General features: G+C 47.8%; 2 protein-coding genes and 1 non-coding gene across 3 annotated transcripts; 2 read left to right on the top strand and 1 right to left on the bottom strand.

The window, feature by feature from the left end:
- Positions 1–203: 203 nt before the first annotated feature.
- Positions 204–8,379, bottom strand: LOC135826125 (secretory carrier-associated membrane protein 2-like). Its single transcript, XM_065338766.1, has 9 exons — positions 8,208–8,379; positions 7,821–7,940; positions 6,905–7,024; positions 4,910–4,942; positions 4,015–4,243; positions 3,328–3,493; positions 2,222–2,323; positions 1,660–1,774; positions 204–1,207 (listed from the first exon to the last, which is right to left on the bottom strand). The coding sequence occupies exons 1-9, from the start codon at positions 8,262–8,264 to the stop codon at positions 1,079–1,081; spliced, it is 1,071 nt and encodes a 356-aa protein (XP_065194838.1). The 5' UTR covers positions 8,265–8,379; the 3' UTR covers positions 204–1,078.
- A 305-nt stretch (positions 8,380–8,684) lies between these two features.
- LOC135826128 (uncharacterized) lies at positions 8,685–16,399 on the top strand. Its single transcript, XM_065338770.1, has 4 exons — positions 8,685–9,077; positions 11,940–12,079; positions 12,850–12,938; positions 14,350–16,399. The coding sequence occupies exons 1-4, from the start codon at positions 8,932–8,934 to the stop codon at positions 14,509–14,511; spliced, it is 537 nt and encodes a 178-aa protein (XP_065194842.1). The 5' UTR covers positions 8,685–8,931; the 3' UTR covers positions 14,512–16,399.
- Positions 12,432–12,513, top strand: Trnal-aag (transfer RNA leucine (anticodon AAG)). The gene has a single exon. It is a non-coding gene; the product is annotated as a tRNA-Leu (tRNA).
- Positions 16,400–17,136: the final 737 nt, after the last annotated feature.

Below are 17,136 nucleotides of genomic sequence, written 5' to 3'. Positions count from 1 at the left end.
TTCCCTGCATGCATGAGTCGCATGCACTTGTGCTGGCTACATCTTCATCGCTGCATGAAATCCTGAATGTCCACCATGGCCCGCATCCCATCCAGCCAGCCATCCATGCATCCAACAGCTGCTACAACTCTGCTTTCTGAAGAGTTACTGCTGTCAGTCTTGCATGCACACAGCGTTTGCTCAGACCAGCACAATTATGAAGCTCGCACAGTTGTTATTATTTTTCGGTTTCCAGCTCTTTACAGTCGCTATGGTTGATGTCAGAATTCAGAAGAAAAGCATCGACATTATCGTTCGGTGTGCCCGACATCAAGAAACAACAACATGCTAAGTCATAGCAGCACAAATTGAAGAGAGAAAAAAGATCCAGGTCAAAACGCAAAACGAATTAGCTAGCGAACGCTCCAAGATACGGAAGCCACATCTCACCTGGCAAACTACTCCTTAGAACTTACTCGTAATATAATAACACTTGCAAGAACAGTATTTAGTTTTTAGAAATTGCCATGGTTGGAACGTCAATCACGAGATCGGAAAGAGGAGGGGGATGGGGACAGAAGTAAAAAAGTATTTCCCGGCAATATTCTTTTGTGAAAAATTGTAGTCGTGCCAGGTAGGGCATGTAGCAGCCTGGCGCACTGCATGTATCCGTGTTGGAAAGCACAGCATAACGTCTAGTGTCTGCAGCGGTACACCAGCGTAGACAAATAATTACTGTTTCCACAGCTGAAAATGCGCAGTAAAAACGATCAGCGGTGCAGTCATTAGCGAGCAACTTGTCTGACATGTGCAAGAAAGTACACCAGAGGGGACAGCTGACTGCGGAGCAGAGAAAATGGCAGCAGCAGATACACAGAACTTGATATACTGAACGCACTCTGAGCGTCTCACATGTGAGAGCGTAGTAAACTTGCAGCACACTGTTGCTAATTTGTACAAGTTGGTAAAGCACACACAGAAATATATATTGCAGAACACGGCTCTTCTGTCGTCTTTCCCGCAACAGCTAGCCAGCCAGTGGCGTAAAGAAAATACAATGGAACGATACGAAAAGACCACAACAATGCGTACGTCGCCGTTAGTTCATGGAACCCTTGACGCCAGCGACTACGGCTTTCCGTACTCCCTCGTTCTGCGCTACCGCTGTACCAGCCTCCGCCTGCATCTTCTCCACAGAGTATCCCGATGTTCGATAGAAACGGTGAATCTGAAGAGTATCACACAAACACACACACAACATACTAGTATAGGGTCCCCCAATCAGAAAGCTCACATCACATGTTCCACATAATATGATGTCAATATCTCAGACTGAGCTAAAATCATGGAATTTCGAAAACCTTTTTTCTCTTCACACGCAAACCCCAACGCAGGCACTTACTTATACACATCACATGGTCCACACCCATTTCAAGTACGTGCCGTACTACTATGCACAACAAAGGTCGGCGAGCTTGCGGTCTGCTCCTGGATTTGCCAAAATGAGCTGTGTGGCTTTTTCGTCAGGGAGTGCTATTCCCGGGGTGGTGGTGGTGTGGGTGAGTGAGTGAATACTACACCGCTTGATGTCAGTTTTGCCATTGGCGCAACAAGCTCACTGGACATAACAAGGTAAAATATGTTGATCACTAACTGCAGCAGCAGCTCCCAGTAACTTACCTGAATTAAGAGCAAGGCACCGACAACAGCACCGACCGTCCAAAGTATAAAGGATAACATTCCTAGAACGAGCCCTCCAATGGTCCCCTTTACGCTGAGTGCCACAATCATACCGCTGTGAACAAGAAAACAAAAAGGGAGGAAAGAGGGAGAGAGAGGAGAGAGAGAGAGAGAGAGAGAGAGAGAGAGAGAGAGAGAGAGAGAGAGAGAGAGAGAGAGAGAGAGAGAGAGAGAGAGAGAGAGAGAGAGAGAGATGAATGCACGGTGTGGCTGAATGGCAGTGTTTGAGTTGCTTGAACCATGCACACTTGTTGCACATGTGTCTAATTCAGCAGTTGGGTGTAATATAAACTAACCTCATTACCTCATGGACATGTCGGTAGAAAGAACTTGGCGTCGGATGACACCTGGTGCTAGTGTAGTTTGACGTGACGGCGTGTAAAATATGTACGCAGGCCAGCCGATGCATTAACTACAATACCTGCCACGATGGCCATATATCGGCAACGAACCCCACCCATGTGTACCAGCAAGAACCTGTACAAGTATGGCTTGTACTTACGCTCCCCCTGCTTTCTGGATGCCCACGGCAAACACACAACAAGTGACGAATTGGAAGAAGAAGATGAAGAAGAAGAACATGAAACGCATAGAGCTGTCCGATCTGCAGAGTGAGAAAGAAAGAGAGAGAGAGAGAGAGAGAGGCCATAAAAGTATAATGTAATCAATGCAAGTTCGACCATCATCGTTCCCCCCCCCCCCCCCCCCCCGGCTATAATTAGATTTCTAACAAAACCAGCTTAGGAAGTCTCATTCGTGTCAGGTCACCACTATGCCTGAGGGGGAAAATGCATTGCCTAGCAGTGAGGGTAGGTCTCACAACCATTGCCCGACAGGATGTGAGACACCTTTTTAGCTGCATCCGTATCATCCTCATCCATGTCACTATCATCCATGTTACCCTCAGTCTGACCAGTGAGTGCTCTGTTGACTGCAGCTATCGGTGCAGTTCACGCATGCATCACCACTTTTGTTGGCACAGTATAAGCTCCCTGCTAGGAAGGGCTCTTGTGATCATGAAGCACCAGGGTGGTGCTAAAGGTACTATAAAATACTTCACCAGGGGTGTAACTCGCACATCTATGGTGTGGGGACTGTACGCCAGAGCACATCTGTGGTGTGGTGACTATTATCAAGAGTACATAACCCCAAGAGTGTGCAACTGCCTGCACAACCTCTATGCTGTGCTGCGACGGCAGAACTTCACATCACGTGACATGGTTCAAAAGGTCATGCTGGCAAACAGTGCAAAGTGACCACAAGAGAGTTGTACCCAAAGCTGGGTTGCATACAACCCTGTATCTATCCTGCACAGAGTGGAAATAATGTGTACGGGTTCATCACGTGATGTGAAGTTCTGCCGTCGCAGACCCCATAGCTGGAGTTGCACACTCTTGGGGGTTATGTACTCTTGCTATTATGTACACTGGTAACCATATAGCTGCAATGTTGCCCAATTCGACTATGTAGTACGTATGACGGCAATTTGCCGGTGCGGTGACCAGTCTACGCTGACTACACACGAGCTGCATGCGCCTGTTCACCCACACGGCCACAGTGGTGTTCAGCAATGCCCCCGCCGCCCCTCTATCCAGTAGACACACTCACTTGAAAGCGTTGTAGCCGCACCAGTACCAGCACCAGAACGAGCACGGGATGAACAGGAAGAACCACAGGATGGCAAAGCCAAAGTTTATACCGTTGCCGCTTTCGCTGCTAATGCCGAATATGGCCGCACACGCAATGACATTGACGAACAGTGTGAAGCAGTAGACTGTGCATACACATGGAAGAAGTCGGGAGGAGAAACAGAGCAGAAACATGTTTTCTCGAATATGCTGAAGTATACTACTGCTGCACGGCATTCCCCATATTCAAATATCAGTGTACTTCCATGTGGCCAAAATTTAACAATCACGTGTGACTGCTCGAGTGTACAATGTGGCCAAATGGTCATGTGTGAGTGACTGCAACACGCCACGGATCACTAATATAATAGATTGTGAGTGACTGCCATACACCAACAGGTCTGGACTGCATATACAACCGGTTTCAACGGGCTGGCTTTTGTCGATGTTCTTCACTCTCCTTTTACATTAGTTACTGTAAGCAAGCCGTATTTGGGTGATTGAGTGTGTGGTCATGAGGAATCTAGGGAACATGCTGTAGAGAGTGTGGTGTTTCTAGGGTCCAACCTTCAGCTGAGAAAGGAATGCGATAACAGGGGCAGTTTGTACACATCCATTTGATAAGCTAAGCACATTCAGCTCGTAAAATGCACAACACTGCACTCACATTGCCAGTAGAAGAAGAGCAGGCGGACAAACTTCTTGCGATCCTGCGGGATCTCCAGATTGATGTTGTGGTAGAAGCACGGCTTCACGGGGCAACCTTTCATCTTCAGACATGGTGGGAAGTTTGGCTCTCTCCTGGCCAGCTCCAGTTCCTGCTCCGGGGTCAGAGCAGCTGGATCCTTGACTGGTGCCGCGACTGGTCTTGATGGAGTGGGTTCGGGCTCTTTCTCCTGCAAGGCACAAGCACGATATGAACGAAAGCATGGATGTCACGGACGTCGATAAGAATTTCTAGGCCACAATCAGCGAAAACGACCCTTAAATGTTTCGCATTTTTTGTCGCCAAGAGGTTAATTTGTGACGTGCAACGATTTTCCCATCTCCGCCGAGATCTGGTTCTCCGCATGTATGTCACCCATAGGGACTTCTTACAGACCATACGTGAACATACACCTCAGTGACTGGCATGGTTGCAATAACAGCAATAAAGAAAAAAAAGTAAATTATCGTGTCCGTTCCCGAAGGGAACTCACGACGGCCACTAACACCCAGTAAACCCTAGCGGCAGATCGCAGCGATGAAAGGCAATCTAAACATCACCTGTGCCGTGTGCTGCGGACTAGATTGGGAAATTCGCAATCCCGGCTGTTTCTACTCCCCCAGCCACGGTACGGCACGACAACATAGTGATGCTATTACCCCCCCCCCCCCTTCCCACCACCACCACGACACTGGCCACACACACACTTTCCGTACGCATGCGTACCGTGCCGTCTATTCAAACCAGCGAAGTAGTTACTATGAAAACACATAATCTTCAACATGACAATCTGAATGGTACGGAAATGTTGCACCGGCATGACAGGTCAGCACGGTGCATGACACTATGTACATACCTTAGTCACAATCGGTTCTTCTTCGCCGGGAAACTATGCACAGCAACGACAAAGCACACAAGCACCCAAACAACAGCAGAAGCCAAAGCAGCAGCAGTAGCAGCCAAAGCAGCAGCCAAAGCAGCGGCAGGAACAAGGGCAATCATATGCTACTTCGCCTCATGAATCAGCACAACAAAGGACAGATTCGCTGGCTGCCTGGCCTCTACATGGCCGCTGTAAACCATCCACTGACCTCTTACTACTCGAAGTAAAAACACACAGAACCCTAAATTGAGTATATTCTCAAAGTCGGAAAAAATCCACGGCTCAGCACAGATTACTGCAACCTTTTAGTGTCGCATGTCTCTCTCTACGTCTATACATGTACACCTGGGACCTAAGGAAATCAAACCAAGCAGCTACACGGCATTGTGAACAAGCTACAGAGCTGGCAACTGAAATCCGACCCCCTAGCGATGCGCTCACATTCTAGCGGTCTCTATTTCGTAGTTTTACTATCCCGGCCCGGGCCCGCAGCGCCCGTGTTGGGTCTTTGCGATTGTGAGCGCACCTCCGCTCAGGGGTCGGATTTCAGCTGTCAGCACTGTAGTTCTGAATAGGATTGCGTTCATGTCAGTGCTGCATGCACGTTGGGACACGGCAGCATCTCCAAACACGTATGCAGATCTTAATTAACCCTTTGAAGCCCAAGGACGAGTATACTCGTCCCTAGTGATTTCCCAAGGACGAGTATACTCGTCCAAAACGCGCACTGTGTACGCATTGAGCATAGATCACTGTACAAAGATTCGTATCTCCGTTGTCCTTTCTTTGATTCTCACAAACAATAGCTTGTTGGAAAGGTAAGGAAAATACCTTTCCAGCGGTGTGTCACTTGTGGCAGCGCGATGCGTAATACCCGAGCGGCAAAGACCGGAATACTTCTAAACTTTAGAATTTTGAAATTTTCGAGTAGAGCCCGCGTGCGCATGGGGTTTCCCCATGACTCATACCAGTGCAGCCCATGCGCGATGGGTACCAAGATGACCGCTTGAGCTTCAGCAGCACGGAGAACTTTGAATTGTTGTTTCGTGTTGAGTAAAAGTCATGAACCGAAGGAAATTGTCACTGTGGGTGGTGTATCTCGTTCAGGCGCGATAGAGCTGCACTCAAGGGACTTGGAGGCGCTTCTATTGCTTCTGCTTAGTGTCTAGTCTTTATCTTTGGATGGAGGAGATCACAAGCTTTTCAGGGAGCTCCAGATCGTGAAATTCCATTGCTGGTGAGTGAATTATGAGATTTTGAAGTCGACCATCCGTGGTTGCGTGCAGCGCGGTGCGAGTGCCTGGGAAATCAGAAAACCCAGCTGGGCTTCAAAGGGTTAAAAAAGGGTCCCAATGGCACTCGCACGTACAGCTACGTTTGCTCCATCTGTACGTGGCTCTTTTTTTTTTTTACAGCGCAACAGCACTACGGAATAGTCTCTCTAAGCACCCTCAGCGGGCTCATTGCTACGAAGATCTTCAGTGTTCACCGAACTTTCAGGCACCGGCAAACTCCAGTGCAAACACTGACAACGGACTTCTGTCATTACTGAAAGAAACGACCAAAACGACCAGTACAGTACTACGGGGCAGCCTCCCAGACGGTAGACCGTTCTTATTTTCATGCATTACAGTCTATGCACAGTTGAGTCGCCGTGTACATGTATACATAATCATTGGTATGCTGTGCTCGGTGACATTCTAGCCTGGTCGTTCTTCGGTGCTCCGTTCTTCGGCGCCCAGCAGTACAGTCAACTTCGCTAATCACGACGGTGCATATAACGACAATTCGCGGATAACGACAGAATTTCCATGCCCGGAGCAAAGTCCCATCTTAAACCTGTATGCATATAATGAGACTTCGGGTATAAGGACACCTTTCTGATGCCCCGTCGAGTGTCGTTATACGAAAAGTTGACTGTACTGTAAATAGACCACAACACAGCAAAGCAGCCATGACCACACTCACCTTCTCGCCGTAGACTTGCTGTGCGGGCTCCATCAGCGCCGGCTGGCTGGCTGGCGCGTACGGCGGCAACTCGGCCGGATGTGACGACGGCGGGGCCGGCTTGGGAACTATCGGAGCACTCTGTGCGGTACGGTCAGAGTCACATTACACATTGCCATAGCAACGTCAAGGAGAAATCCGACCGCATGAGTACAATAGCACCGTGGGGGGGGGGGGGGGGGGACTACCCGGCCCTAGCACCACACACAACACTCTGCGCACGTGAGCGTGGCACTACATGTACTTTATTCATGAGCCTGGTGAGGCCGGGTTCTCTCACCAGGACTGTACGTTATTCTAAAATTTCACCGCACATTGTAGAGACCCCTTATTCGATAAACGTGTCACAATCACGTGAACCGGGATCCCGGAAACCAGGGAGTGGCAAGAGATCTGCACTCAGTGCACAGTGGACTCGGCGTGGGAACATAGGAGTAGAAAAATACTGGTATTTTACTACTCCCTTGCACGAACCGGGCCTTTCTTGCCACTCGTTTCACGTACGCGTGCCCCAGCTTACGACAAATCCCTGGAGGCGAGTCCAAAAAGCACGTTATCGAATAAGGTCTATTGGCTAGACCGGTTCTCAGTCCTGATGTTTGCTACACATCTGTACGGTAATGGCAGGGAACGTTGCGTGCCACACAGACGTATGCTAGTATCCAGTACGACTGCACACTCACTCCTATGAGGAATGACGTTGGGTGTGTAATATTGAGCGGCTTTCGAGGAAAGCGCACACATGCACACGCACATACACACACAAAAACACGCGCGTGTGCGTGCACACACACACAGAGCCCAACGAGAGAGCACCTAGTGTCAGATATGCATGGGCTACCGACGCAGACGGGACGTGGAATGACCTAGCACCTACCGAAGCGGGCTCCGGTGCTGATGGAGCGGGTGGCGCTGACACAGCAGCATCGTCAGCGAACGGATTGTATTCTTCCAAGCCTTTCTGCGCCGCAGACGTGTGCTGGGTCACTGACGGATCCTGAAATAAATACGAGCATTGTAACACATTCGAAAAATGTCTTAGAAAACAATAGCAGCTACCTGAGCGACCGGCAACCGGAAAAAATATTGGGTTGGTATTCGGCACTCGTATACAGAACCAGAGTTGGTCGGCTGGTCAGTGCCGTGCAAGCTAAGGAGATCGTCTTGCTTCCTTGAGAAAATCTTTTTCCCCAGATTCGAAGGCAAACACACATGTGTGGCAAGGTGTCCACATCGAAACACTGCACACTTCCTCTTCGCTTACAGAAAACGGGTTCGCTCCTTCGGGATCGGCAAACGGGTTTCCATCGAATCCACTCATCTTGGAGCCTCTCTCCGTCACGCTGCACAACAAATAACTTCCTTCTTCTTCACGCCAGATCGCCTCTACCTTTGGGCCAAACGGCTTACACTCGTCCAGATATTCAGCCAAGAAAAAAGAAAATGTGAAAAGCGGGTTTTTCTCATGCCACATCGGATGAGACAGCTTGGACGCGACATGCACATGCACAGAGTCAGTACTACAGTACCATGTACCAGTGCACTAGCGGACGGCGTAGGGCAAGCTTTTTTTGCATGGCATGCATCATGCGCTAGCGCCTAAGCAGTATGCGTCGCAAAAAGCGCAGGAGATGACGAGACTGCATATCGTGGTGACGTAGCGGCTAGCGGAAGAAAAGATGGCGCGGCGCAGCGAAAAAAAAGGAACAAGATTTGAAAGAGCTTTTGAAAAATCACATTTTCAAAAACAAACAACAAAGTGGTCATGGAAGTGTCGATGTAGAGGCGCAGGGAGTTGTAATGGTATTTTGACGACTCCCTGGTAGATCTACGTGGTGTCGACATGGATATCTGGTTTGATCAATTTGATCATCGCACTCTATTTATTTTTCCGAATATTGTCTAAGAGTTGGAAGGCCGCGTAGTCATTGCTACCAATTTGTTTTGAGAGCAGAAGAAAATTGAATTTCGTGTTTGAGCAATCAACCATGGCAGAAACAGGCGACCAGCAACAATGCTCTTCCCTGGTCGGCGTCGTGCCAACGTGCAAGGACTTTCTAGTTGGTGTGTCGGTGTTGGTGAGGCGCGAGTGCGATGGCAAATACCTGGTTGTTCAAGAGTTCTGCAACCAAGGGTGAGTGAGTTTGGCTGTCAGTGCTCTGCGAGAATGATGCAGACAGTTTGAATGTGTTGAGCTTTCCGTGTGACCATGACGCACACAGTGTCTAATATTATCTAGATAACAGTCCTTTGGAATACCTAGCCAAACTTGCATCTTTTCTGGGAATGGACAAAGACGACTCTAATGCAGACCTTCGTGTAAGAAAAATCCAGGAGAGTGAACAATCACCCTCGCTATCCTCTCAAGGAGAGTGGTGGGAGAGCAGTCCCCCCCCCCCCCAAAAAAAAGTCGCTCGCATTATCTATCCAAGGCGAGCACAATACGGGGTTTTTCAACATCTTGCCATACCCCAATCGGATTCAATACCCAATAGCTGCCAAATTCGTTCTGGAAAATCGCCGTACGCACTATAAATGAAAGCTGTTCGGACCACAACTTTAGTTTCCCTTCATCAGGGACAATGACACACGCAATGGGAAATTGAGACAATTCGCTATATTACTAAGATCCATGGTATTTTTGTAGTATTCATCGTAGAGCGCTCCTTTCTTCTGTAGCTGACGGCTAAAGACCTGTGCCTGGCATCACACGTACACAGGTCTAACTATGCATGCCCGGACTGTCCCGCAACAGAGGGAAATCCTTTATGTCAAAATGTGCGGAAGTGAAAATTTGCAACGGTACGTAAAATACCTTGCGAGTGCCGTAACTCCACTATTGGACCTCGGATCGACTTCCGATTTGTTGGAGCCGACAGCTGAGAACTTTCTACTGCGACTTCTAATGCGACTTTTCGATTACTCGATTCCGTTCAGGGAAAGCCGAGTTACGAAATATTTGAGTGTTTTCAGAACTTCATAGTGATGCGGATGCGCTCGAAATTCTCAAGGCGCGCGACGAAAAGTGCGCCCTAAAAAAAAATAAGGAGAGCAAAGGCGCGAGAGCGATCGCTCTCCTTTTACCAGATGGTCTGCTAATGGAATTCTGTGAATGTATGTACCAACATAATTATACCAAATAAAAAGGGGTTTGTCAAACGACAACCGCTCCATTTAGTTGCTATTCACTCTTGGCGCATGCGCTGGATGAATTAATTTTTTTTATTTGATAGTGATGTCGAAAATATTATTGACGTTTCGGGCCAGTCACCCATCGTCAGAACAATTTACCAGCATAACTAATGGCATACACATGTACATGTCATGTCTTATACTTCTGATAACCATCATGCGAAATGACAGGACTCAACTTCGTCTGGCTTCATTCCGGAATAGAAGAAAACGAGTACAGATATGAGATATTGCATACAGTCAACTTCGCTAATAACGACTGCGGATATAACGACAATTCGCGAATAACGACAGAATTTCCATGCCCAGAGCAAAGTCCATTCTACCTGTATGCACATAATGAGACTTTCGGGTATAACGATACTTCGCGAATAAGGACACTTTTCTGATGCCCGGCCGAGTGTCGTTATACGCAAAGTTAACTGTAGTACAGTACTATACTGTAAAACATGCAATTTTCGGTGATTTCGGTAGAGAAACCAGGCACCTACATTTAAATTACACCTAAAAGACACTAGAATATGCACTGCATGTGAAGGGAACGCTGGTCGCCTAATTCTACATTTTCACCTGAAACCTGGCAGGTCTGTGGCACCGAAATTTTAATGCACCTAAAATTACATGTTTTACAGCAGGCCCGCCGGAAGGTGGGTGAAGTTGGTCCGGTTTGAGGAGGACCTCCCCCAGACATTTTTTGAAAAATCCGGTCGGAAATGGCAGAATTTGGCCCTTTTAATATTTCACAAGTTTTCTGAGCCAACTACAGGCTGTCCCTGCGGGAATTTGCGGAAAAAAACTCTCGAAAACTTGCGCAAGAAATTGCGGCAGAAAGTAACAAAAAATGCGACGAAAAGTGCGGAATGATGCAGAACTTGCCAGGAAGTCGCGGAATTATTTGCAGAAGATTGAGGATTTGGGCCAAATCACGAAATTTGTTGCATTGTATATCTACTCATGAGTCGTACTGTGCAAATAACCTACAGAATCATGGAAAGAACTGTGTGAAAAGTGCATAAAAATGTGAGATATAGTGCAGAAAACAACAAAAAAACGCGGGAAATCGCGGATTTTGCTGAAAATCGCGGGTTTGGACCAAAATCGCAAAATTTGTTGCATCCGTGGAATCGCAATTTCCTGGAGGGACAGTACAGGGAATAATTTTGCATGGATATCAATGTAGAAATGTATGGCCAACTATGGGTGAATGTACATTTACATACATGTATGTATGCACGATCAATAATACAATCGTGTACATGTACATGTATGTACCCAGAATTTTTTCTCCCCGGTTTTGAACGAATCTTAGGGGGTGACCTGAGCCAGAGTTGGTCCGGTTGCCACCGGACCAACCGGACCGGTTCCGGCGGCCCTGTGCAGTACTGCAACTGTGAGCTCACCAGACCTCATACCTACAGCTACTTTTTTTTGTAAAGCACAAAAGGAGAAAGTTTCGAGTCTGTGAGGTGGCAGTCTAGTCTGGAGAGCTTTGTCTTAGGAGAATATGTCTGCTGTTCTGATAGAAACCACTGCCTGCAAGTACAGTAAAACCTGTGACTAACGACCACCCCTTGGGGCCAGAGAAAGCGGTCTTTACTGGCAGGTGGTTCTTAGTTAGAGGTTTGCACAGCACAACCATATATGAATGTGAGACCATCCGTGCCTGGCAAAGTGGTCTGTAGTACTGGGGTGGTCGCTAGTCACGGTGGTCTTTAGTTACAGGTTTTACTGTAGTAAACCTGGTCAGTCCGTGTAATTTCACTGGTTGCTTCTGCTGCGTTTCCCCGTTCGTGTTGACTTGCAGGTTTTACATGCCGGCCGGCCTGGCCTCTCCTGGCGAAACGCCACAGGAAGCCACGGTACGAGAAGCGATGGAGGAAGCTGGTGTTGAGGTGGAGCTGACTGGGATTCTTCAAGTGAGATATGGGCTGCACCCAGGCAGAGGTCAGTGCAGCATGGGACTATGTAATCCTGTAGTTTGCTTCGACCACTTGAACTCATCTTCGTTGTAAGAAAATAGATGCCATTTTTCAGGAACTGGATACGGTTCAGAGGTTGACCGCGCCATGGTCGAGCTGACACTGTTCGTTCATACGAAAGGAGCTGGAGTGTGCATCATTCCTGTCATAATGCCAAAGAGAATAAGAAATGATGAAAGCCTGAGGGAATGTGCATGTGTTTAGATGGATGTTTGCCCGCTCCCTTATCCGAAGATACCCCCTCGTCTCTCTGCCCAGAGGGGTGAGGATAATCGGCACACTACTGTACTGGCTTTTTACGTCCTATGATCGTGTCAGGTAGCGTGGCCGAGTGGTCTAAGGCGCTGGATTAAGGCTCCAGTCTCTCCGGAGGCGTGGGTTCGAATCCCACCGCTGCCAGCCTTTATTTTTCATTTCTTTTTTTATCGGCAAAGAGTCATCAATTATCTATCAAAGCCGGTAATCTATGTCATTCCTGCTGGGATTGTGAAAATTTTGCCTTTTCCTTCCCATTGAGAATACATACAGCTTGAGAGAGAACTAATTGTGGTGCAAACTTTTGTTCCAATTGCCACTTGCCCTATTATCTCCAGTGTAGAGCACATAGGGACGATCAGGGAATAAGTCCTTCGCCTCTGATGTGGTGATGTCAATATAGCATCAATGTCATTGAATTCTGTTCTGCTTCTGCCGTTGTTGCTGTTGTTGCTGCTGTTACTGCTGGTGGTATTGCAGAGGGTGCCATGCGCATTATTGTTCACTACACCGGGAAGCCGAAGTGCGAGACGGCCGAGACGAAGAGTGTGCCAGACTTTGAGAGTATTGTAAGTTATCGTCTGTCTGACCATCACCACATTATCCCAGTGCACTTGCTAGCTTGTTGTGTTTGCACTAGAACAATTTTATTGTATTCCCCGATTGTAAGTCGCACTCGATTGTAAATCACACCCCCATTTCCAGGTCCATGTCATATCGCTTCGATAAACTGTAAAACACGATATTTTTGGTGTAACTTTAATTTCGGTGATTTCGGTAGAGAAACCAGGCACCTAAATTTAAATTACACCTAAAAGGCACTAGAGTATGCACTGTATGTGAAGGGAATGCTGGTCACCTAATTCTACATTACACCTGAAACCTGGCAGGCCCCTGACACCGAAATTTTAATACACCTAAAATTACGTGTTTTACAGCATACATGTATTCACTTTCAGTAGTAATCATGCTCGATTGTAATTTGCACCCCCTTTGTTGGCCGTGAAGGTTAGTGTAAAAAGGTGTAAGACTTATATTCGAGGAAGTACAGCACTGTACTTTGAACAACTGCTGTGTAGTAGAAGATTCAGGAGGAGGGAGGGGTCGTGGGCCAGGGACCCTTCTTTCAAGATTCTCACTCGCGACACGCTACCTACACACACTACGGATATCATGATTATATCCTCTAGTGTAGCGTTGGACGTTCTGTGCTGGAAGATAGTGGCTGTCTCTGTGGAGACCCGACCTTGTGTGTGTTACTCCAAGTACCACTGTAGAATCAGACCAGGCATCCTTCAGCTAGCAGCTGTTTCAAGAATCTGCTGCTAGGCAACGATGCATGCTGACTGCACTGCACAACATGTGACTGTACATGTGCAGCATGGCCTTCCATACGGCCGGGCTGGGGTTCTGCGGTTGATACATGTATAACAAAATACCTTTGAACCTTTTTACTTCAAGTAGCAGTTTCAAAGGTACAGTCAACTTCGCTTATAACGACACTCGGCGGGGCATCAGAAAAGTGTCCTTATTTGCGAAATGTCGTTATACCCGAAGTCTCATTCTATGTATTACAGTTGGATGAGACTTTGCTCTGGAAATTCTGCTGTTATTCGCGAATTGTCGTTATATCCGCAGTCGTTATTAGCGAATTTGACTGTAGTTGTGTTGTCTCAATATTCTGCCATACATCTTCACAACACTCACCAAGCGGTCTCTGGGTTACACCAATCAATGGAAAAAGAATAAAAGTAAAAGTTATCCGAATTTTCAGGCTAGGCAGTATTCAGCAGTGACATTAGTGAGCCATACCACCCAGGGTTAGAGGCTTAGAGCCTCAATTTTATTTGCGCCTGTTGAACATGGCGCCAATAACATTCCCTGTAAGAACTCACACATGCTCATGCCAGTCTGTTTTGTGGAGTTGACAAGGCTTTTGCTCTTCTTTTCGCTGCTGCTACTCCCATCTATTATCTGCAGGGTGCTGTCTGGGCTTCAGAGGAGGAGCTGTCCACCGTACGTCTGCGCAATGGCAAGCAAGTGCTGAACATGATTGCCATGTCGAAAAACCCGGCGCACATCTGGCCGCTGTCCGCTCTCTCCGAACTCACCGCTGTGCAGTCGGATGCCCTGGAGGAGTGAAGGAGACATGCATTCACCGTGCAGGCAGTACAGAGTCCCATAGTCTACTCTACTGTGCAGTCGAATGCTCTGGAGCCAGTGAAGCAGAGAGGCAGTCACTGTGCAGGCAGTACAACAGCCCCGTAGTCTACTCTAACCAACCAACCACTCCGAAGTACACCTAACTGCTCACATCAGGTTCTCGCGTACAATCTACCGGTACTCTAGTGGCAGTTCCTACAGTTCTGCACTGCAACGTAGGTTGTATGTGGCTGCCGGCAGAATCAACGCCACTGACTAGTGCCATCTAAGAACGGAATTTCCACCACTGACTGATTCGTCTAGATCTGTAATCGTGGCAGCATCACCATCACTTTTGGTGATGTGTCGAAAAGAGTACCATCGCTATCCTGGATATGATAGTGTCGCTATCACTACTGCTAGTATCATGTGATTATCAGATGAGTACTGTCGCGCGTTTGGTCGTGTAACTGCGTCATCGTAGCCACCTTCACTGTTCATGTACTTCAGGGTTAATACGCCTGCACGATCGATGTCTCATCATTGCCACTGGGTCATGGCCCTCGACTATTGCTGGGTGGTCCTGCACTCGGCTTTACCTGAGCTGCGTGAGTCTCACACTGATCACATCAGCCAGCCACCATTAGCAGCACACTGGACAATACAGCCTATGCGGCCTTCGTCAGCAGAAATGCTCAAATCATGCGGGTGACTGCTGGTCCTGCTGTCTGCACGCACATCACAATGCCAGCAGCATCACACAAGCCACCCTGGCCCGTGCGTGCTGGATCTGTGCAAGCACTTGAATCCCGTGGCCCTGAGTACTGCCGTGCCTCTTTCTGTTCATCGCAACGCCAAGTTACGGTAAGAAAGTGTCCACTGACTGTGCTAACTAGCAAGTAGTTGCTCGCGTTACTATACCACCAGAAGATCCACTTCTTACAGGTGTCTTGCTACACTGAGCAAGCTTCCAGCTGAGCTGAGCTGGCATCCAGCTGAAGCGGTGCTGGATGCTGTACATATTGAAATCCTAGTACATGTACTTGCTTTGTTGCTTGTAGTCGAATTTCACAAGACACTGGCTAGCAGCGTACCCGGTGTGAACTGTTTCTTATTGTCCTATGTCAAGCTCGCCTGTAGCTTCCTGACCCTGTCTACCTGATACTTGTACTTGAAAGTAGACTTGCATCAGTCCGTGTAGCAGCTGTATCTGGTGCCTGTGACCTGCACACATGGGACGTAGTGTCCTTCAGTGCTAGCCTTTGAGTTTCGTAGTCTTTAGGCTCGTTTCATCTACATTGGCGTAGTAAGTTATTGCCAGCTCTTGAGCTCAACAGCCGCCATCGCCACACGCTGAACGGTGCGTGTATTAACAGCAGGCGTTACTGCTGATGCTGTTAGTCCTGTCATTGACATGTTTATCTCACCAGTTCATCCCATTACTTGCAGCAAGATTTGCGGCGACGCGTCCTATAAGGTTTTGCCTGGTTTTTCAAGAAACTTATTTATTTTATTAGAACTGATTTTATCAGTTTGCAGTGGCCGATGCTACTTTTTTTATTTTTTTTTATTTTTTTCTTTCTTTGTGAAATGTCGGTTCAGCTCGTTCTGTTGATCGCAATTCTAAAACTATTGTCGCCTCGACGCCTATTTACAAAAATGTTTATAGTAGGTTTATTTGTCACCTGGGCCTTGGCGGTGCTAACTCGCTTGGTCTGCTTCCACTCTGCATTTGGACGTGTGCGTTAACGGGTACGGTAGTCATGGTAGTAAGTTGCATAGCGTAATGAATATGTTGCTCCCCACACCGGAGATTAGTTGCATAGCGTGTCGTGGCTATCACACTGATTGGTAACAACAACGCAGGGCTCACCACCTGGATACGCTATCTTAGAATACCTGCCGCTATGTGTGTGTGGGGGGGGGGGGGGCATGCTTGCGCTGGATGTGTGCGTGCGCCGGGTGCATATGTTTGCGTTGACTCTGCCACTGAGCGATGGTTAGGCTGGTGATATGCTGGTCACAGGAGCAACAGCCTGGGACGCACAAGAGCACTCGTACCTACTGTAGTCATTGTTCTGACACGCACTGGTAGATTCAGTGCACGGCATCGCCCAGCCTATAGACTGTGTTCTGCAATGTACTTTGTAATCGGCTTGCCAGTACAATGTAGAGGAGACAATGCACAAGCACTGCAGAATAGTGAGCAATAATAGTACCTGCAGTGCACAAACATTGTGTTACATGTACGTACCGCAGAGAATGCTCTCAGCGCTCTAGTTAGTATCTACACGTACGGTCGTAACTGTGCATGTGTCATACGGACACACACATCCGCACGCAGTTTTATTGTATTTTTGATCACGCTCATGCACTGACACAGATACGACCTGTGTGAGTGTGAGTGAAAATAAAAGTCACACACATGTGACACATCCTGTACGCCTGAGCTCATGAGTCCTGATACCAACTAAAATTTAGTTCAAGAATATACCATGGTATACAATCATGCTGATACATGTACGTACTGTGTGAGGCTGGGCTCAGTCAGTGAGCTGAGTCCTTTGACTTGTCTGTGTACTGGTGTGTAGACCTACACTGAGTCATGATGCATCCAGTGTGATC

The sequence above is a fragment of the Sycon ciliatum genome, chromosome 10 (assembly GCF_964019385.1).
Source record: "Sycon ciliatum chromosome 10, ocSycCili1.1, whole genome shotgun sequence".
NCBI lineage: Eukaryota > Metazoa > Porifera > Calcarea > Leucosolenida > Sycettidae > Sycon > Sycon ciliatum.
The sequence above is the reverse complement of the archived record's forward strand: the minus strand, read 5'-3'. Positions and strand labels throughout refer to the sequence as shown.